The 23268-nt window shown below is 43.0% G+C and overlaps 1 protein-coding gene across 2 annotated transcripts in view; it reads left to right on the top strand.

Annotated features, from left to right (window-relative positions):
• LOC126106863 (cuticle protein 65) overlaps window positions 1-23268 on the top strand; it is a 48694-nt gene that overhangs the window by 2376 nt on the left and 23050 nt on the right. Inside the window, exons 2-3 of one of the 2 annotated variants that reach the window (XM_049913265.1) lie at window positions 4136-4435; window positions 5645-6041. The exons of the other annotated variant lie outside the window; for it this stretch is intronic. Coding sequence (XP_049769222.1) covers window positions 4136-4435; window positions 5645-5878 — 534 coding nt within the window. The 3' untranslated portion in view covers window positions 5879-6041. Of the gene's footprint in view, window positions 1-4135; window positions 4436-5644; window positions 6042-23268 lie in introns of those variants that run through there. 2 annotated transcript variants of the gene reach the window in all.

Genomic DNA, 23268 nt, shown 5'->3' with positions numbered 1-23268 from the left:
ATCAGAAAGCAACTATATACCTGAAGTGTCTTGAGCTCTGCAGAAACGTCAGCACAGCCTGAGTCTGCACAAATATCATTATGCACAACTGTCACAAACTCGACAGCTGTCCCAACAGAGAATATTTGCGAAAGAATACATCGATCAGACTTATTTATTGTAGTTTTCATTCTCTACGCCCAGGGATGGCACAGGTTGTTTCAGATTATAGAGCCTCAGTTCTTTTCAGATATTTACTGAGGTAATTGGAAATGGGGCAGAGGTGTTCACAATTGGAAAAAAACTGACTGTGATTACAGTTTCCAGCATTTGCATTCTAATCAAGGGAAATCTCCCAAAAACCACCGCCCAGGAACCAGCAGACTGGAACTATTTTTCATATATTTTGGGATACTGCTGTCTATGGTCAAGGAGGGACATGCTGTATATGAATGAGACCAACCTGACAGTTTTATGTTCTTTTCATTCTCTACTCCAAAGGAAAGGGCGAGATTTTTGAGGTGCGATAGATTACAGAGTCTCGGTTATTTTCGGCCAAATACCAGGCGAGCAGCCAGTGGGACAGAACGAGGTTCAGGTGGTTGCAGCTGCTGGGGTTCTCTGGTGGAAGTCGCTGGGCAGCACGAGACCCAGACAGCTTCAAGCAGTTGACTACGTTGTTTATTTCCGAATAGTTTGTTATAGAAGACTTGTGCCCACACCAGGTAGGCATCGAAGCCACAGTCCATGGTGAGACATAGTGAGCATAGCTGTACCCAACTCGGCCCAGTGATGGGTAGCTTTGCTGGGCAGCGATACGGGGCTTGGTCAGCAGCCTGGTTAGGTTGTAGGTAAGGTGTCTAAGGACTGCGCTGGAGTATGGAAGATGCAGCCGGGGGAGGCCACAGTTCCACACTCAGCACATAGGTGCTGTGCCTGTGCCCCACTGCCGAAGCCACCACTGCTCGTTGAGTAAATGGTCATGCTGATGTATTGACAGGCAGGATGGTGCAATGCTGAGTGGACTGCTTACAGCCATCAGTACGATTACAGACCTTGTCTCGGCTCACGCCGCTTTTTCTTTGTCTACTGCTTTGTGAGAAGAGAGCTGTTTCAGATCTGTGCCCTTTACAGAGCCACAGTTCGTTTCAGTCAAATACTGAGTGAGCTCTTGGTGGTGGAGATGAGTTTCCAATTGGAATAGAAGGGGGGGGGGGGGGTTACCAGATCCGGTGTTTACCTTACAGTCATGGGAAACTCTAGGCTGAGTCAGGGCCTGTTCAGCGTAATGCCACACGAGCTGGTAGCGGGACCGCCACATGTGGTTGGGAATATTTGGGAAGGGCTTTCCATTTCCAGCATTTTTTTTTTACAATCAAGGGAATTCTTCCCAGTGTCTTTGTCAGTACTTGAGGTAAAATAGTTTTTAATGTAATTGTGATACAATGTCCTAGGCAAAAAAATTATAACCTTGTGCATATGAAGGTGTATTTGATTATGTGTGTTCAGAGTTTTGTTTAACATCTGCAGTATCACTGCAGTAACCTAACCAACCTAACCTAACCCACTCTAAAATAACGTAACCCAACTGCAATTAAACCAATCTAACCTACACCCTCCTAACCGAATGTAATGCATCCAAACCTAACATAGCCCAATCTAATGTAACAAAACCTCCCCGAACCCAATCTAAACTAAACCAGTCTAATCTAAACCAAACTAAACTAAACCAATCTAACCTAAACCAACCTGATGTAAGAGAGTCTAGTGTAATCCAACCTAATATAACCCAACCTAACCTAACCGTGTCTAATCTCAAATAATCTAATCTCTGGCTATACGACTGTTCGTGAAATGCTGGATGTGTAACCACCGAAGGATTTCTTTTTAATATTTTTTTCATTCCCTGCCCCTAAAGGTTGAGTATGCCAAAGTCTTGACCCAATGGAGAGTCAGGAGCTCTGCATCCCAGTGTCATAAAAAACTGGTGGTGATGCAGAGACTGTCCTAGTTGGCAATGAAAGGATTTCTACTCGTAGTAGAAAAGTGGCCTGTTTGAGATCCAGCCTATTGTAGTGTCACAGTTCTTTTAAGCCAAACGCCAAGCGAGATATGGTGGTGCAGAGCGATCGCCAATTGGGTACATATAGGAAGCGATTTGAAGTTCCAGTACTTACCTTTTTATCAAGAGAAACCTCCTGAAAACTTTGGTCAGAGGTGGGGGATGGCAACTATGCTCTGTAGCAGTCTGAAACAATATGCCCGAGGCAAAAATATGAGAGATTAATGTTTTTGACTGTACAGTTGATTATTTACATTTGCTTATAAACTTTGACTTATTGTGGTGTCACCGCCAGACACCACACTTGCTAGGTGGTAGCTTTAAATCGGCCGCGGTCCATTAGTACATGTCGGACCCGCGTGTCGCCACTGTCAGTGATCGCAGATCGAGCGCCACCACACGGCAGGTCTAGAGAGACTTACTAGCACTCGGCCCAGTTGTACGACGACTTTGCTAGCGACTACACTGACGAAGCCTTTCTCTCATTTGCCGAGAGATAGTTAGAATAGCCTTCAGCTAAGTCCATGGCTACGACCTAGCAAGGCGCCATTAACCCTTTCTAGAGAGAGTCTCACTTGTATCATCAAGAATGCTGTATACAAATGATGGATTAAAGTTAAGTATTCCAGCAGCTACGTACTTTTCTTTATAGTATTCATTACGTATCCTGTTTCAGACTGAACGCAAGCCGGCGTGAGTTGACGCGTGCACTTTCGGCTTCCTCGCCTTGTGTCTAGACTGTCTTGTCTAGACACAACACTTATCACCTACAGAATCTCAGTCGAAACAATCAAGTAGGCTACTCTACCTCGAACCCACTGCGAAACAGTTCGTGCAGTGCGATACAAGATTATCAGCCAGGGAATAAAAGTAACACTCGTCGTTACAGCAAGTGTGTTTCTAAACCCTCTGTCTGATTCACCAGTGGATGACAGGACAATTCCTTAAACAGGGGACTGATGACCATAGATGTTAAGTCCCATAGTGCTCAGAGCCAGCCAGCCTTAAACAGGACACAAGTTAACGTAAAAGTTTTCAGGCTATTATGTCGCACCATATTGTAAAATAACTGTCGCTAAATAAACCCAACGTTTTGACCACGTTTTCAGTGACCTTCTTCTGGTCAGTACACAAGTATTTGTTTGGAGTGTGCTTTATACGCAAGTAAAATGTGGAAGATAAACAGTACAGACAAGAAAAGATTAGAGGGTTTTGAAATGCGGTTCTATGGAAGAATGCAGGGGAGGTGATGTATTGATTCGAATAGGGGAGAAAGCGGCTTTGTAGTTCCAATTAACTAAAAGAAGGAATAGGCTGACAGCGGCACATCTTCAGACATTGAAAAGATTTATGTTATCTAAATTTTGCCAGAGAAACCTACACACTTACTGGACATAAAAGTTTCACTGTCAAAGTGACATGAAATTCTAACCTCCTTCCCTTCTGTTTCACTATGAGGTACCTGTTGTATTCACCATATGCACTTGAAGCAAACATTTAAATGTGGCAGGAAGAAGCTCTCTACTGCTCAGTAGCTGCTGTGCCGAGGTGTATGGCTGCAGCAACTATACAGTTTTTTCACAGGGCCAAATACGTTTGGACAACAGCTATGGTAAAAACATATGAAAACACAGATTAGCAACAATTTACAACGATTTCTTGAAAGAAGATTTGCAGTATTTAACTGCAGTTTGAAGACCGTGTACATAGGTGAATGTTTCCTTGCACTAATCTGTGTTAAAGCACTGGTAAGATCTAACGAACGATATCTCACGTCGCCTATATAAAGTCCATTTGGCCCTGCTTGGCGGCTATTGTAGCTGAGTTCTTTGTTACTCGCAGAGATTTTGCCTTGAGGTACTGCCTTGTCTATCTAAGTGCTAAGCGGAGCTTTATGTTCTTCTAGTGTGTGCCATCTCTGGAGCGTAACTTTAAAAATATTGCGGCTGAGTCGTACGTATCGTAGCTCTCTTTCATGTAGGCTGTGACCCATCTCTTCTGAAGGACACAGCAGTGCCGAAACACGTTCACCATCAAACGTTACTGATACCTTGGAGCTTTCAGTTAAGTTTCCTACCATCTCTTTGTCCCCAGGCTATCGCAGTGCTGGCTCTGGCCGCCGTGGCCTTTGCTGAGGAGGAGAAGAAGCAGGAGAAGCGAGGCCTGCTGGGTCTGGGATACGGAGGCTACGGAGGATATGCAGGATATGGAGGCTACGGAGGCTACGGACACGGCCTGGCCCTGGCCGCCGCCCCCGCAGCCATCGCCGCCCCCGCCATCGCGCACGCCCCCGCAGTCGCCGTCGCCGCCGCCCCCGCCATCGCTCACGCCCCCGCAGTGGCCGTTGCCCCAGCCATTGCCCACGCCCCCGCTGCCGTCTCCAGCGTCTCACAGGTATGTACCATGTACACTCCACTGGTTACCACGTGAGTTACTCTGTGAAGTATGTGGGAGGTGCATAACATTCATATATAAAGTATGAGGGGTTACTATGAAAGGAAGCAAGCATTCTCGGCGAATTTAATTGACGAAATCTTCTCGGATTATCAGCCGAGTCGTGGCGTCGTGTTCTCGTAACGTTTCAACGACATTCCCACTCGTCATTTTCAGGCTCCTGAAAATGACGAGTGAGACACTCATCAAAACATGGCAGAAAACGTGACGCCATGACTTGGGTGATAATCGGAGAAGATTTCATCGAGGGTAGCTATCAAGTTTTAATTATCAACAAAAACAAAGTTAAATAATTAATTTTCTGTTTCATGAATGAAACTGTCTAGATCGCTAGATAATATAACGTTTTGTATTACGACTTTTCGGAATTGGACATTGGACAGAGAGTGGCAGGTGTTTGTTATACATGTCACATAAACTCAGTTGTGTGGAACCCACAGCAGGACTAGCAGGAGATATTGGATGTATTCGGAGATGTTAAAGACATTGAACTGGCTCATGAAGATAGATGCAAGTTATTTCGAAAAAGAATACTTAAAATGTCTCAGGAAAAAACTTTAAATGACGAATGTAATAATTGCCCTCATAGAAATCGTGAGCACAGGGATACAATAATTACAGCACACACAGAGGCACTTAAACAGCCATTCTTTCCGCGCTGGATGTGTGGAAGGAAATGGAAGAAGCCCTGTTAAATGGTACAACGGAAAGTACCCTCTGTCATGCACTTCACACTGGTTTTCAAGGTGTGGATGTAGATGTAGACGTTGAAGAAAAGGACCTTAAGTCTTTGGGGGTGTGCTCTTGAACATGATGCGCTTGTAGCAACAATGGTTACCAAGTGCAATAGGAAACTACAACAAGTAGAGGAATTTTGGTCCTCAGTAAAGTTTATAAGGGAGCGGCAATGACACTACTCATGTTTTGATTCCAAATAAACTTGTGCTAGCTGGGAGAGCATTTCATACAGAGGCTAGTGGTGGGTCGTGCCCACACGTTAGCAAATGTATCGAAAATGACTCGTGCGCGGGTTCATGCCAAAACGGACATGTTTTTGGTTCTATTATTACTTTCACACGGGTCAGTTCCCACTATGTCAACGAACTACCACCATGGATACCAACGTTTGGGTGTTTTCTGTCTGAGCAGGTGAGCTACGGAACTACTCACTACGCCCCGGCAGTGGCTAAGGTGGCCGCCCCCGTGGCAGTCGCCGCCCCCGCCATCGCTGCCGCCCCCGCCATCGGCCTGGGCTACGGGTACGGACACGGATTGGGCTACGGACACGGACTCGGATTGGGCTACGCCGCCGCCGCCCCCGCCGTCAGCCTGGGCTACGGAGGATACGGACACGGCCTGAGCCTCGGCTACGGACACCATTAGGGCCTCAGGGGACCGCGGACGATTACACGATGCTAGAACCACCAACTTCGACCACCATCACCCATCATCGCAGCACTCAACATGGACACACACTCATCACCCTGCAGCTTCGCTATGCATCACCGCAAGGCCAATAAAGTATTATTTTCTATACACGTTAGAATGTGTTTCTTTTCTGTGGAATACCTTATCAGCTTTAGCAACCCATATGCTGAAGATGCCTGTAATAAGTCGACATAAGCGGCGGAACCGAATATCCTATTTGACGCAGCGTCATCCATTGCCACAGCATTCTGTAGCACCCCTTATCCTTGCCACCTTCCATCGTGACTAGGAATTATGTTGTAAATTTTTAATAGGATGTTATAGTAGTAATTCCATGGACAAGTTCGATCTGAGGTAACTTCAAGAGAGAAAGTTAGATTCCGTCATTGTTGTTGTTGTTGTGGTCTTCAGTCCTGAGACTGGTTTGATGCAGCTCTCCATGCTACTCTATCCTGTGCAAGCTTCTTCATCTCCCAGTACCTACTGCAACCTACATCCTTCTGAATCTGCTTAGTGTATTCATCTCTTGGTCTCCCCCTACGATTTTTACCCTCCACGCTGCCCTCCAATACTAAATTGGTGATCCCTTGATGCCTCAGAACATGTCCTACCAACCGATCCCTTCTTCTGGTCAAGTTGTGCCACAAACTTCTCTTCTCCCCAATCCTATTCGATACTTCCTCATTAGTTATGTGATCTATCCATCCATCATTAGTGAGAAGAATGCGGAACTGGTCTACAGGGTGTCAGAAAAGTCTTTCCCTGATTACATAAACTGATAACTCAGGCTAGAAGTAAGATACAAATATGAAACTGAGGCCTAATTGTTTACAAACTATCAAAGTTTTTTTTCACACATCAGTAAACTTCCACATGAGCGCCCTTGGTAGCACGTAGCACATCTAGGCGATATTGAATTTCCGTCCACACATTAGCCAACATCGCTGGAGGGATCGATTCAACGACTGTGGTTATCCGTTGCCGCAGGGTTTCAAGATCTGGTACACGTGTTCGGTAGACCTCGTTCTTGACATAACCCCATAAAAAGAAGTCTAATGGGGTTATGTCAGGAGAGCGTGGAGGCCAAACCGTTGGCCCATCACGACCAATCCATCGCCCAGGAAAGGTCATATCGAGATAGGCACGGACGTCCAAACCCCAATGATGCGGTGCACCGTCTTGCTGAAACAAGACATCGGGGTGACACTGAAGCAGCAGAGGAACAGCATGTCCAGGTACACTGCAGATGTGACGGTAGCCTCAGCGAAGAAGAATGGCCCGATAATTCGGTCGTGCAATAGCGCGCCCCAAACATTCACCTTTGGACTCCATGACCTCGACAGGGGGTTGTGAACCCGAAATGCCCACATTATGGCGATTTACTACTCCACTGACAAAAAAGGTCGCTTCGACGGAATAGGCAATTCGTCTGAGATAGCCATCATCGTCCTCAATACGTGATAGCATTTCGACCGCAAAGTCATATCGACGTGTACTGTCATTGGGCAACAAGGCCTGAACGATTTGCACTTTGTATGCACGAAACAATAAACGTTTGTGTAAAATGTCATGGAGAGAGCTTTTTTGTATTTCACGCGAGGCCCTGCTCACAGATTTCTTCGGACTTTGCAGAAATGACTGCCTTACAGCTTCCACCCTGTCTGCTGAGGTTCTTGGTGCACCAGACCTCGGAAGGTCAGCAACCGATCCTGTGTTCTTGAACTTCTCATACCAGGCATTAATGCTCTTGACATCAGGTGGATTCCATCCAAATGTTGTCTGGAAGTGTCTCTGCACTGTGGTTGGTGATCGTGTCTCATGGTACCACAGGACACACTGTGGCTTCTCCTGATTGGTTAACATGGCTTCTTGGGCACTGCACCTCATCCACTACTTACGTACTGCGAACCTAAAACAGAAAAAAAACTTTAGTAATTGTAAACAATTCGACACAAGTTTCATATTTGTATCTTACTTCTAGCCTGAGTTATCAATTTATGTAATCAGGGAAAGTCTTTTCGGACACCTTGTATATTCCCCATTGTATTAGAACGAAGTAAGTGCACATAACTAGCCTAAATTAAGATTGGCTAAATTAATGGTATAAAAATTAGAAATCACATACTCACTTTTTGACAGTCAAGGAAAAAGAACAAATGGAAAAGTTGTACTAAATATTTTATTATCATTTTACAATCATTAATATTTCCATTTAATGTTATGTTTAGAGCTTCTGCCTCAAATGAACAGTTCAGTTTTTTTATAGATCAGCTCCACATTGAATTGACTTTCATGAGGGCGAAAGTATCGCAATTTAGAGAAGCAGTGGTGGATTTTATAGCTCAAGGCAGACAAACACATACTCATTTCCCTCCATCTTCGCCATGCGACACCACAAGCCCAATAAATTATTAATACCATTACGTATTGAAAAAGAGAGTGTTTTCTTTACAATATGTAGACATTATTAAAAAAAAGCTCATACATTGAAGCTTCCTGAGACGGCTCAGCTGAACCTTCTGAATCCGTACTCTGGAACAAGATGTAATGCAGTTGTGTCGTGTGACGTACTGAAGCAAAGAGAGAGAACAGAGTACTAACAAGGCTTCTTTTGCTTCTACATTGTGGTCCAGTACCTTACCAACAAAATTTTGGGGGGTATTCAGGGATATTTTCTGTTTTGGTATAAGAGGCTCTTGCTCCCCGGTGGCTTGTTACAGAGTCGTAATGTCACTACGATTTTAGAATTTTGTACTCGGGTGGAACAGCAACCGTAAGATAGTATCATGTTGTAGAATTTGTTAACAGCCAACTAGTTGCAAAATAGAAGGTTTATCTAAACCCCTTCACCATGGTTGCAATGCGAATGATACGACAAGAACTAAATACACTGTTAGAAATTGACCAGGCCCAAACAGAATGTCTATATGGGAACACTGGTAATATCACAGAATGATATAAATATGGAAATAAGCGGCGCATCCACCTAGCTGATAAATACTGTTATGGGCTGGCCCCACAACTTAAGTCCAGAAGTCTGTGCTGGAGAACAAAGTGTCAACTCTATAAAACATTAGTGTTTCCAGTATTAACATATGGCTCAGAAACGTGGACACTGACACAATAGAGTGAAGAGCTAATTGGATGATAGAATGTTATGAAGTAAAGGTACTACGCAATGTCTATGGAGCTACTAATGAAGATGGAGAATGGTGTAGACGATTTCATATTAACTTTACAGATTATCTAAAGATGTTGAAATGTGAAATCATGAAGTATATTCTGATTCATCACACAAGCTGCCGCTTGGGTTGACAGGTTGAGACAGGCACCAGAGGTGCGCAAATGCAAGATTTTTGTGCAGAGTGTATCACAATTCGTATCAAAAAACCAGATACTTGAAAGTGTACAAGGGAAAGGGGGAAGACGGGATTGGCGTCAACTGGTAAGTCGCTTTTGTGGAAACGTGTTCTCTAACTGGCCCTAAAGTTACCTAGGGTAACAAATATGATGTCATGAAACTACCTATAATTTTTGTAAGGGGCCTATTTCACATATACAGGATTCAGATGTGTTGTACATATGCCTTTATCATGAGGTCATGGGTCATACGACTGAGATACACCGGAACAATATTTTCCACAAGACTACTCACAATATGATGAGCGTAGGCCTATGTCATTAGAAAACTGTAAAAAAATTACAAGAAGACTTACAGATGATTATTGTCCCTCAACATAAAACAATGAAGTGCGATAGTAACAAGAACCAGTGGGAACATTCGAGTATCTCTGTTCAGATATTTTAGGCAGCACTAATCAATTAAATCATACAGTGAATTAACCGGATGTCATATCGTCAATGGTTGGACGAATCGTAAGAAATTGTAACTCACACACGTAGGACTTTACTTTGAAATCATCGTGCCGTCAAAATCTGGATGACGGAGATGACAACGAAGATTCCAAGAAGGGTTGCACCAGACGTAATGTATTTGCTTAGTCAGCGAGAGAGAATCACAGAAAACTTCTAATAACTCCTGTAGGAAACGTATTGTACATAACAGACACCAATAATCTCAAAATACTGATGACTAATATACGAGTACAAATGAAGAAAAGTATTACTGCCTCTAAGTTCAAATATTCAACAGAGCACATAGGTCGCTTGTAGAGAACACAATCTTAATTTTCAATATAAAATTTATTGTCTTGATCATACAGTGTTTCGACTGCCTTAGTTTATAACCTTCAGATTTAAAAGACAAAGTATTATAAATAAAACGTTCTACCTGCTTACAATATGTACAATAAGTATACCGTACAAAAAAAGTGACATACAATTAAAGCTTTCTTTAAAGTGAGTATTTCGTCACATGTAGTACGGACATGAATGGCGACATTACAACCACTGTGTATTCTATGATGCTTCTATTCAAAACATAGAGAAACTGCTACAGGGCGGAAATATCAGTACGGTTATATGATTAAGTTCATCGTATGAAAACAAAATTTAACTCTGTTAATTTTTCACTTAAATTCGAATTATAAAAGTTAACAAAGATTCGACAGCAAAAATGGCTCAAATGGCTCTGAGCACTATGGGACTTAACATCTGAGATCATCAGTCCCCTAGAACTTAGAACTACTTAAACATAACTAACCTAAGGACATCACACACATCCATGCCCACGGCAGGATTCGAACCTGTGACCGTATCGGTCTCGCAATTCTAGTCTGTAGAGTCTATAACCGCACGGCCACTTAGGCTGGCTATCCGGAATGGACTTTTCTGCTCATACGCTGGTGTTATTCAGGACAGCTTATTCGTACTTAGAATATTTTCCATGCAAGTGTATTTGTGTATGAAGACCGTAACTACGTTACTTTGTCAGACTCGTGAATCATCATAATGTCAAGTCTTCGTACTTGTGGGACACCGTAATCGTGATTCTGCTATTATCGTGTAAGCAGATGTTCCTTTCTTTGATGAATAAACCTTTGTAAACTTGATCACTGATTTCCTTGTGTCAGTGAACAACGACACATGTCCAAACTACAAACGTAACAGTCCGTTGAACAACAAACAAGCTAATAGGTGTATACACATTACAGCAGTCTTTCAGCGTAACAAAGCAGCTTTGAATTTGCTGAATCAGTACAAAACATAAAAATTTCAGACGATGCAACATTAAGAATTTTAGACATCGCTGATTTATACATTTAATGTTTCATTAAAGAAACTATTCAAGCAGTAAATTAAATTTATTAACACATAGAAAGATAGGTACTCGAAAAATAATTGAGCTAATAGACTTTTAGGACTGGTTTTATCTACAAATTATTACAACTTACATGGTAAAAACTGTCACCAGAAGTAGGGCCTGCCTGTGGGCATCAGCTTATCTAGCATATTGATAAAAACACTCATGGACGACCTGGGAAATATGGTTTTGAGAAAAATGTGGAAAACTATTACCAACAATAAGTCGATGATACGACTCTCCTCTTTAAAGACGGCACCGCAGTCACACAAATTTGCCCAAACTATTAGTTCCATGCAACCTAAAATCAACTTCACTCTGCACTATAGCTGCATTAATTTCCTGGACTTAGTTGTAACCAGACAACAGAATAGAAATGTTTTCAGGATTTATGGTGAACCAAGCTGCACCGACATGATGATATATGCCCATTCATGTCATCCTCCATGTTATAAAAGGGCGTTTAATTAAGAGATTTATATACTGAACTGACTTGTGTAGCTGTGACGTTGACATTTATAGTGGCCGGCGGCGGAATACTCGCGGCACATTTCCTGGTCACTTGCGTGGGTTCCTCGGAGGTGGCGGCCTCTGCTAGCCGCTGGTACCCCCTCCTGGTGTCCGTCCGTTACTCCGACAGGGCGAGTCTGCTACGGTGAGGCGTGCAGGGGCCGTGTAGGCTACACGCGTGACCTAGATGCCCGAAGGGTTGCCGACCGCTTTGGCATTCACTATAGGGGCAAACGGATTTCTCTTGTTTATGGATTTCAATTTAAGGTCTCACTTTCGGAATCTGTGGGTTCGATACCTTAGAAGATATTTTTTCAAATTCTGTAAGTAAAACGTTTGTACTGTTAACTTTCCTACTTAGATTATTACAGGATTTTGTTGTCGGAGTCGACCGGTGTGGCCATGCAGTTCTAGGCGCTGCAGTGTGGAACCGCGCGACTGCTACGATCGCAGGTTCGAATCCTGCCTCGGGCATGGGTGTGTGTGTGATGTCCTCAGGTTAGTTAGGTTTAAGTAGTTCTAAGTTCTAGGGGACTGATGACCTCAGATGTTTAGTTCCATAGTGCTCAGAGCCATTTGAACCATATTACTGAAACAAACTGCTCTAGCGAACTCTTCTAAAAGCAGCGTTGATACCAAAACTTGAAGAAAAATTGAGAAACGAATTGAATCACAGCTAGGTAAACCACTGAGGAACAAAACATAAGTGTAATGCCATGAACTATAAAGGCAAAATATCAGAAAAAATTAGCAATATTTAAAAAATCAACAGCTGCTGCAGGTTTTCAAACAAACAATACTTCGAGGTTACATCTTTGTTAGGAAAATGTACCTAATTGTGAGATGTTCCTGAGTTCAGATATGTCTATACGATGAACTGCAGCGGTTGTAATTAGTATTACGTAGGTCAAACAGGACGTTTATTTAAAACAAGTTTCCAGAAGCATACATATAGCCAACATAAAACAGCCTTTGGTACACGGGTTTCTCCAAAAATCACTTACATGATGTGTCACATACAGAACCCAAGGGAAGACTACTTAATGTTACGGAGTAAATTGCAATCTTTAGCAACAAAAAGTTGCGAATGATAGTGAACAGTACGAGGTTAGAATGATATTTTAACATTACTGAGAAGCTGCTTTAGGTATCTGGTATTTTGACATCGTGTGTGAAAATGTGGTGCATTTATACAGGGTTGTCAGAAACAGCATGGAAAGCTTATGACGATGTCGTAGGGTAGGTTGTGCTGAGAAATAACTGTTAGGAAAAAAACAATACATTGCGTCATACGTCATTCCCGAGTTAATTAGCACTGGAGTTAGCTTAACAGGCTGATGCGCGTGCAAATTTGAACGGCCCGACAGAGACGCTGTCGCCAAACGTGTTCGTTTGGTTTCCTAAAACCGAACAGCGGTACAAAAATTTAACATGGGACGGTAGCAAGGATTGAACGAAAGCCAAAAGGTGAGTAGTCTGGTGCGCTATCGTCTACTCTTAGAGAACAACTGACACTAACTGCATTTGGCGACCAGCTTGAAGCCGGCCGAAGTGGCCGTGCGGTTAAAGGCGCTGCAGTCTGGAACCGCAAGACCGCTACGGTCGCAGGTTCGAATCCTGCCTCGGGCATGGATATTTGTGATGTCCTTAGGTTAGTTAGGTTTAACTAGTTCTAAGTTCTAGGGGACTAATGACCTCAGCAGTTGAGTCCCATAGTGCTCAGAGCCATTTGAACCATTTGAACCAGCTTGAACTTTTGCGCGCAGAGGCCTGACTGGCTAACGTTAATGCTCAATAACTCGGAAACGGCTGAACGTATCGAATTTTTTCTTAACAATTAATTCTTATGGTAACCTGCCCTGCAACACCCTCCCAAGCTCTTCAGACTTCTTCTGACCACCATGTTCACGGGAACGTGAGTGATACTAACGCTTAGTGCCTCGTGCGAAGTGTACTAGTCAGCGACACAGCTGCCGCCTGAGTTCGTCCACGAGAAGTCAGAGCGTGCCTGAAGAAAGCGACCCCTGCTGGCTGCATTCAAATCAACTGTTGCGCAACGCTTTCTCTCTGTCCTCTTACGTACATTCCTTGCATTTTATTTATTTAATTTCAAATTTGATGGAATGAGAGTTTCACTCTGCAGCGGAGTGTGCGCTGATATGAAGCTCCCTGGCAGATTAAAACTGTGTGCCGGACCGAGACTCGAATTCGGGACCTTTGCCTTTCGCAGGCAAGTGCTCTACCATCTGAGCTATCCAAGCACGACTCACGACCCGACCTCACAGCTTCAGTTCTGCCAATAGATCGTGGTAGAGCACTTGCCCGCGAAAGGCAAAGTCCCGATTTCGAGTATCGGTCCGGCACACAGTTTTAACCTGCCAGGACGTTTCATATTTGATAATTACGTTGTGGAATTGCTTTACTGCACTCAGTTGAGCTTCTAACATTCTTTTTCTGTTTGTTTTGTTTCAGTTTATTTTGATTCGATAAATTTAATGTTCATGGTGTGGGTTCCTGCAGTCATGTCCTAGTTCATGAACCACGGGCAAAGTATGAGTGGCCAAGTAAGTGGTCCCGACAGTCGGGATACCAGTTACTTTGGAATAAGGCTGGGCATCTCGGACATATTCTGAGTCGTGGTCACCTTTGTGCTCATACGGCAAAGACTACCAAATCCACCGGTTAGTCCCTCAGCCGTTAGGGGTAAAACCCAATGGGACTCGGGGCAAGTAAGGCTAGCAACCTGCTTCCCTGGTACTTTAAATATGATGCTGGCAACAATCAGAGCAAAATTCCTCGGACCTTTGGAGGTGACGGAGTCCCACCTCTAAGTGACAAACCAGGGACTCCTAAGATACGACTTGGCAAACAAATGGTAATGAGATGGGGAGCTATTAATATCAATGGGGGCTACTCTGGAAAGAAGGTAGAGCTGGCAGATGCTGCAAGTAAGATGGGGCTGGACGTTTTAGCTGTTAGTGACATTCGGGTAAGGGGTGAGAAAGAAGAGGAAGTGGGAGAATACAAGGTCTACCTGTCAGTAGTCAAAGCAGGAATAGCACAATGGGGTGTAGGGCTTTACATCAGGAAAGAAATGGAACCCAGCGTAGTTGCAATAAGGTATGTAAACGAACGACTGATGTGGATAGATTGGACAGTGTCTAGCAAGAAAATTAGGATTGTGTCAGTATATTCGCATTGTGAAGGGACAGATCAAGATAAGATGGATAGTTTTTATGAGGCACTCAGTGATGTAGTTGTTAGAGTAAAGGACAAGGACAGTGTTCTGCTCATGGGTGATTTTAACGCCAGGATTTGAAAACAAAACGAAGGGTATGAAAAGGTTATGGGTAAATTTGGAGAGGATATGGAGGCCAACAGGAACGGGAAACAACTCTTGGATTTCTGTACCAGTATGGGCTTAGTAATCACAAACTCCTTTTTTAAACATAAGAACATTCACCAGTATACTTGGGAAGGCAGGGGAACCAGATCTGTCATTGACTATATAATAACAGGTCAGGAATTCAGGAAGGCTGTGAGGGACACACGTGTATTCAGGGGATTCTTTGATGACACTGATCATTATTTAATCTGCAGTGAAATTGGGATTGTGATGCCGAAAGTGCAGGAGGTCAGGTCCATATGTAGGAGGATAGGAGTGGAGAAACTTCAGGATAAGGAAATCAGGCACAAGAACATAACAGCGATCTCAGAAAGGTACCAGTTAGTTAAATGTAGTCAATTACAGCCATTGGAAAAGGAATGGAGAAGGTACAGGGACACAGTACTAGAAGTGGCTAAAGAATGTCTTGGAACAGTAGTGTGTAACAGTAGGATGAAGCAAACAGCTTGGTGGAATGATACAGTCAAGGCAGACTGTAAAAGGAAAAAGAAGGCGTATCAAAAATGGCTACATACCAGAACCCAGGTAGACAGAGAAAGTTATGTTGAAGAAAGAAACAAAGCCAAACAGATAATTGCAGCATCCAAGAAGAAATCGTGGGAAGACTTTGGAAACAGGTTGGAGACTATGGCTCAAGCTGCTGGAAAACCATTCTGGTGTGTAATTAGCAGTCTTCGAAAGGGAGGTAAGAAGGAAATGACAAGTATTTTGGACAGGTCAGGAAAACTGCTGGTGAATCCTGTGGATGCCTTGGGCAGATGGAGGGAATATTTTGAAGAGTTGCTCAATGTAGGTGAAAATGCGATCAGTAATGTTTCAGATTTCGAGGTAGAATGGGATAGGAATGATGATGGAAATAGGATCACATTTGAGGAAGTGGAAAAAATGGTCAATAGATTGCAGTGCAATAAAGCGGCTGGGGTGGATGAAATTAAGTCGGAACTCATCAAATACAGTGGAATGTCAGGTCTTAAATGGCTACACAGGATAATTGAAACGGCCTGGGAGTCGGGACAGGTTCCATCAGACTGGACAAAAGCAGTAATCACACCAATCTTTAAACATGGAAACAGAAAAGATTGTAACAACTACAGAGGTCTCTCTTTAATCAGCGTTGTGGGTAAAATCTTCTCAGGTATTGTTGAAAGGAAAGTGCGAGTACTAGTTGAGGACCAATTGGATGAAAATCAGTGTGGGTTTAGGCCTCTTAGAGGTTGTCAGGACCAGATATTTAGCTTACGGCAAATAATGGAGAAGTGTTATGAGTGGAACAGGGAATTGTACCTATGCTTTATAGATCTAGAAAAGGCATATGACCGGGTTCCTAGGAGGAAGTTATTGTCTGTTCTACAAGATTATGGAATAGGAGGCAAACTTTTGCAAGCAATTAAAGGTCTTTACATGGATAGTCAGGCAGCAGTTAGAGTTGACGGTAAATTGAGTTCATGGTTCAGAGTAGTTTCAAGGGTAAGACAAGGCTGCAACCTGTCTCCACTGTTGTTCATATTATTTATGGATCATATGTTGAAAACAATGGACTGGCTGGGTGAGATTAAGATATGTGAACACAAAATAAGCAGTCTTGCATATGCGGATGACTTAGTTGTGATGGCAGATTCGATTGAAAGTTTGAAAAGTAATATTTCAGAGCTAGATCAGAAATGTAAGGACTATGGTATGAAGATTAGCATCTCCAAAACAAAAGTAATGTCCGTGGGAAAGAAATATAAACGGATTGAGTGCCAAATAGGAGGAACAAAGAACAGGTGGACGGTTTCAAGTACTTAGGATGCATATTCTCACAGGATGGCAACATAGTGAAAGAACTGGAAGCGAGGTGTAGCAAAGCTAATGCAGTGAGCGCTCAGCTACGATCTACTCTCTTCTGCAAGAAGGAAGTCAGTACCAAGACTAAGTTATCTGTGCACCGTTCAATCTTTCGACCAACTTTGTTGTATGGGAGCGAAAGCTGGGTGGATTCAGGTTACCTTTTCAACAAGATTGAGGTTACGGATATGAAAGTAGCTAGGATGATTGCAGGTACTAGTAGATGGGAACAATGGCAGGAGGGTGTCCGCAATGAGGAAATCAAAGAAAAACTGGGAATGAACTCTATAGATGTAGCAGTCAGGGCAAATAGGCTTAGATGGTGGGGTCATGTTACACGATGGGAGAAGCAAGGTTACCCAAGAGACTCATGGATTCAGCAGTAGAGGGTAGGAGGAGTCGGGGCAGACCGAGGAGAAGGTACCTGGATTCGGTTAAGAATGATTTTGAAGTAATAGGTTTAACATCAGAAGAGGCACCAATGTTAGCACTGAATAGGGGATCATGGAGGAACTGTATAAGGGGGGCTATGCTCCAGACTGAACGCTGAAAGGCATAATCAGTCTTAAATGATGATGATGATGATGTAATCATTAACTGTGCATACTAGATGTCCGCTAGCAACTGTCCTAAAACACTGAAATGAACGCTAGCAAAGTTGCGTTTAGCTCTGTTTTAAATAGAAGCAGCACAGAACAGACTGTAATTTTTATTACACAACGCGTGTTTGTGCTGAATGTGGTGAGATAATGGAATTGTTCGGTTCTCTCTCACATTCTTCTCTTTTCATACTGTACCAACTGTAAGTAGGTAGAAGTTTTTACTAAGAATATTACTCGAGAAATCGAAACCGTTCATAATTTTACACCGAGCGGTCTAAGGGGCGCTGCAGTCATGGACTGTGCGGCTGGTTCCGGCGGAGGTTCGAGTCCTCCCTCGGGCATGGGTGTGTGTGCTTGTCCTTAGGATAATTTAGGTTAAGTAGTGAGTAAGCTTCGGGACTGATGACCTTAGCAGTTAAGTCCCATAAGATTTCACACACATAATTTTACAAATGAGCTACCAGGATATACACTGGTGTTCAAAACGTAAAGGCGAAAGCAACTTTCACATCATGATTCACTGCCAGTAACACGGACCATTCATATACGGTGGAACTACGGTACAGTGATGTATACTACCGTAAATGGAAGAAGTACGAGGTGCGACAAAAAAGTAATGAGACTGATGTGAAAAAAAGTGTTGCTTACCGTTTTAGTCAAGTTTAGTGTTGTCTCCTTCTACGTAGTTCCATTCTGATTGCACACACTTTTTTCAGCGCTTCTGCCACGGATGGTAACATTTCTGGAAGTCATCTTCTGTAATATCCTCCAAGACCCTCGTCACAGCTTTTTGTACAACTTGTATTGTTTGGAAATGGTGTCCCTTGACCGCCGTTTTGACTCTTGGAAATAGAAAAAAGTCGCATGGAGCGCTATATGGTGAATAAGCTGGCTGTGGTAGTACTGAAATTTGTTTTGAGGTTTAAAAATTGCTGTACTGACAGAGCAGTATGGAATGGCGCATTATTGTGATGCAGAATCTAATTATCAGCAATGTTGGCACGGACACAAAGAACTCTTTTATGAAGTCTTACTAAAATTTCTTTGTAGTAATATTAGTTAACTGTTTCTCCAGGAGACACCCACTCTTTATGAAGAATTCCCTAGGAATCAAAGAAGCACACAAGCATGCATTTCACTTTTGACTTTGACATGCGAGCTTTTTTTGGTCTGGGTGATCCCTCTGAGCACCATCGCAAACTTTGGCGTTTTGTCTCTGGATCTTACTGAAAAAACCGACTTTCATCACCAGTGATAGCACGGCTCAACAATTCTGGATTGATTTCCGTTTGCTCTAACAGATCGGCTGCCAAATTTTTCCGTGTTTCTCGGTATTGTGGTGTGAGATTTTTGGGGACCACTTTTTACACAAATCTTTCTCATACCACCATCTTCAGTTATTATTGTTGTTGTGGTCTTCAGTCCTGAGACTGGTTTGATGCAGATCTCCATGCTACTCTATCCTGTGCAAGCTTCTTCATCTCCCAGTACCTACTGCAACCTACAACCCTCTGAACCTGCTTAGTGTATTCCTCTGCTGGTCTCCCCCTACGATTTTTACCGTCCACGCTGCCCTGCAATGCTAAATTGGTGATCCCTTGATGCCTCAGAACATGTACTACCAACCGATCCCTTCTTCTCGTCAAGTTGTGCCACAAACTTCTCTTCTCCCCAATCCTATTCAATACTTCCTCATTAGTTATGTGATCTACCCATCTAATCTTCAGCATTCTTCTGTAGCACCACATTTCGAAAGCTTCTATTCTCTTCTTGTCCAAACTATTTACCGTCCATGTTTCACTTCCGTACATGGCTACACTCCATACAAATACTTTCAGAAATGACTTCCTGATACTTAAATCTATACTCGATGTTAAAAAATTTCTCTTCTTCAGAAACGCTTTCCTTGCCATTGCAGTCTACATTTTATATCCTCTCTACTTCGACCATCATCAGTTATTTTGCTCCCCAAATAGCAAAACTCCTTTACTACTTTAAGTGTCTCATTTCCTAATCTAATACCCTGAACATCACCCGACTTAATTCGACTACATTCCATGATCCTCGTTTTGCTTTTGTTGATGTTCATCTTATATCCTCCCTTCAAGACACCATCCATTCCGTTCAACTGCTCTTCCAAGTCCTTTGCCGTCTCTGACAGAATTACAATGTCATCGGCGAACCTCAAAGTTTTTATTTCTTCTCCATGGATTTTAATACCTACTACGAATTTTTCTTTTGTTTCCTTTACTGCTTGCTCAATATACAGATTGAATAAAGTCGGGGAGAGGCTACAACCCTGTCTTACTCCCTTCCCAACCACTGCTTCTCTTTCATGCCCCTCGACTCTTATAACTGCCATCTGGTTTCTGTAGATATTGTAAATAGCCTTTCGCTCCCTGTATTTTACCCCTGCCACCTACAGAATTTGAAAGAGAGTATTCCAGTCAACATTGACAAAAACTTTCTCTAAGTCTACAAATGCTAGAAACGTAGGTTTGCCTTTCCTTAATCTTTCTTCTAAGATAAGTCGTAAGGTCAGTATTGCCTCACATGTTCCAGTATTTCTACGGAATCGAAACTGATCTTCCCCAAGGTCGGCTTCTACTACTTTATCCATTCGTCTGTAAAGAATCCGCGTTAGTATTTTGCAGCTGTGGCTTATTAAACTGATTGTTCGGTAATTTTCACATCTGTCAACACCTGCTTTCTTTGGGATTGGAATTATTATATTCTTCTTGAGGTCTGAGGGTATGTCGCCTGTTTCATACATCTTGCTCACCAGATAGTTGAGTTTTGTCAGGACTGGCTTTCCCAAGGCTGTCAGTAGTTCCAATGGATTGTTGTCTACTCCGGGGGCCTTGTTACGACTCAGGTCTTTCAGTGCTCTGTCAAACTCTTCACGCAGTATCGTATCTCCCATTTCATCTTCATCTACATCCTCTTCCATTTCAATAATATTGTCCTCAAGTACATCGCCGTTGTATAGACTCTCTATATACTCCTTCCACCTTTCTGCTTCCCCTTCTTTGCTTAGAACTGGGTTTCCATCTGAGCTCTTGATGTTCATACAAGTGGTTCTCGTATCTCCAAAGGTCTCTTTAATTGTCCTGTAGGCAGTATCTATCTTACCCCTAGTGAGATAAGCCTCTACATCCTTACATTTGTCCTCTAGCCATCCCTGCTAAGCCATTTTGCACTTCCTGTCGATCTCATTTTTGAGACGTTTGTATTCCTTTTTGCCTGCTTCATTTACTGCATTTTTATATTTTCTCCTTTCATCAATTAAATTCAATATTTCTTCTGTTACCCAAGGATTTCTACTAGCCTCGTCTTTTTACCTACTTGATCCTCTGCTGCCTTCACTACTTCATCCCTCAAAGCTACCCATTCTTCTTCTACTGTATTTCTTTCCCCCATTCCTGTCAATTGTTCCCTTATGCTCTCCCTGAAACTCTGTACAACCTCTGGTTCTTTCAGTTATTATTAGACGATCCGTTTCTCGACTGATGTTCAGTCCTTCTGCAATAATTTTCACAGATAATCTTCGATCAGATGGCGATCACGCACCCTGGCCAAGTTGACATCCGTCCGTGAGGTTGATGGTCCCCCACTGCGATCTTCATCTTCAACAATTGTTCTGCCTTCACTAAACATTTTATGCCAATGAGCTCTTGACATAACCACCTCTCCAAAACCCTACAGAAGCTTACTGTAAGTTGTCGTTGCGGCTTCACCCAATTTAACGCAAAGAGAAATGGCATACCGTTGCGCAATGTTATGTAGTTCCATTTCCGTGACGAGAGACACAAACACGTGTTAACTTATTACAGCACAATTCACGACTGAGCAGTTTCATCGATGTGCCGCTTGGACTAAAAGCAGCTTATAGACCGAGGTCAGAGATATTGTGCCTACGCAAGCCTGCAGGGTTGTCACATCTTGCAAGGAAAATCAGTCTCATTACTTTGTTGTCGCACCTCGTACGTGATGAGACGAACAGGACTGTCAGTCGATTTATGATGCTCGTCTGGACAGAAGAAAAGGTGGAACATGGTTCTTAACAGGGTGTGTGATCATCACGCACGGCAGTTCAAACTCTCCAACGTGCTCCCATGCTGGCCATAGTGTTGTTCTGCAGTTCTTATGGTAGGGCGCTCCACTCCTCCACTATCAAGGTTGACAACTGAGGGATTGTCGTTGGCGCATTTCGACGTGATGCTATACGTTCCCGCAACGCGTCTCACATGCACTCGATGAGATTTCAGTCGAGATAACGGACAGGCCAGTCCATTCGCCGAATATTCTCTCGTTCCAGTAGCTCCTCCATCTGCGCTGTTAGATGCGGCGGGCATTGTCACCCAAAAAAATTAAAGAAAACATTCAACAGCCAAGATTGCGTAAAATATTTATTTAAGACAACCTGTTTCAGCAGAATTTCCTGTCATCTTCATATCTTAAAAACTTTTTGTTGTAAAACATGTCCATTTTACGCTGAACCTCACGCACAAGACGTCAGTTGGATAAAAAACAGCATAATATATATGTTTTGTCATCGCTAGATTATTTAAAAGAACATAAAGCACCATTAAATATTTCAGTGATGACAAACCATTTATAATGTGTTGTTTTTTTATCGGTCTGACATCTTGTGCTTGAGGTTCAGCGTAAAATGAACAAAACGATTTTAAGAGCTGAAGATGACAGCGAAGTCTGTTGAAACCGGTTGCCTTAAATACAGAAATATTTTACGATCTCGGCTGTGGAATGGTCTTGTACAGTTAAAATAGGTAGCCCTTCAGTACTTTCAAAATGAGAAAATTCCATGAAAATGAAGTCAGGGCCAAACGCACCGATGAAAAGACCCACACACGGAAAGCAGTACATTGCCACAATAACGGTGAATGGTGAGCGCGTCTTCAAACATTTGAGGGGCAGTACGCCCATGTGACGTTATACTCAGAAAGTAAGGTTTGCGAAATTGAAACCACTGGGAAAATGTGATGGAGCTTTGCACATATGTGTTGGGTAGTGTCTTTAGTGCGCCTATCGATTCGCTTCACGTCCCTCTTTTCAGTTCAGAGCGCAAAGTGATCGCACAGAAATGCCTAAAACAACAGTCTCCCGCCAAGTATGTGGGTCTGGTGAGGGATTTCACCTGAAGCTATGCAGCCCATGTAACTTAAATGTAATCCGTTTCCTTCTTCGAGACAATTTTCAGCCGCTTTCTGCAGGGGCAATGAAAACACTCCAGCAGCGTTTACGATGGGAACTGTTTGATCACCCACAATACAGTCCTTAATTGGCTCCCTCTGTTGTTCATCTCTGCTCACATGAACCGCCGGCTACGAAGACAAGATTTTGGCACAAACAACGAAAGGCAGACCAATGTAGAGAACTGGCGAGAAGCAAAGGAGGCTGCTTCTATGACGAGGCTACTGGAAAATTTCTACAAAGCCACGACAAATGTCTAAGTTAGAGAGGCGACTATTTAGAGAAGCTATCTGTTGCGAATAAAAAATATTTAATTTTCACTGTGCTTTTCACGCCAGTGTACAAGTGATATCAGGTTGTTTGGAATTAGCACAGTACGATGAGGCGACTTGGGGACGCGACAGAATGGTAAAAAGGAGCTGTAGTGTTTGGAAGCACTCATGACCACAATGTGAATGTAGGTGCTCCATTCATGGCTACATAAGGAATTCTACACCTTTCGCGGCGCCGCTATGGTCGAGCG

The sequence above is a fragment of the Schistocerca cancellata genome, chromosome 10 (assembly GCF_023864275.1).
Source record: "Schistocerca cancellata isolate TAMUIC-IGC-003103 chromosome 10, iqSchCanc2.1, whole genome shotgun sequence".
NCBI lineage: Eukaryota > Metazoa > Arthropoda > Insecta > Orthoptera > Acrididae > Schistocerca > Schistocerca cancellata.
The sequence above is the reverse complement of the archived record's forward strand: the minus strand, read 5'-3'. Positions and strand labels throughout refer to the sequence as shown.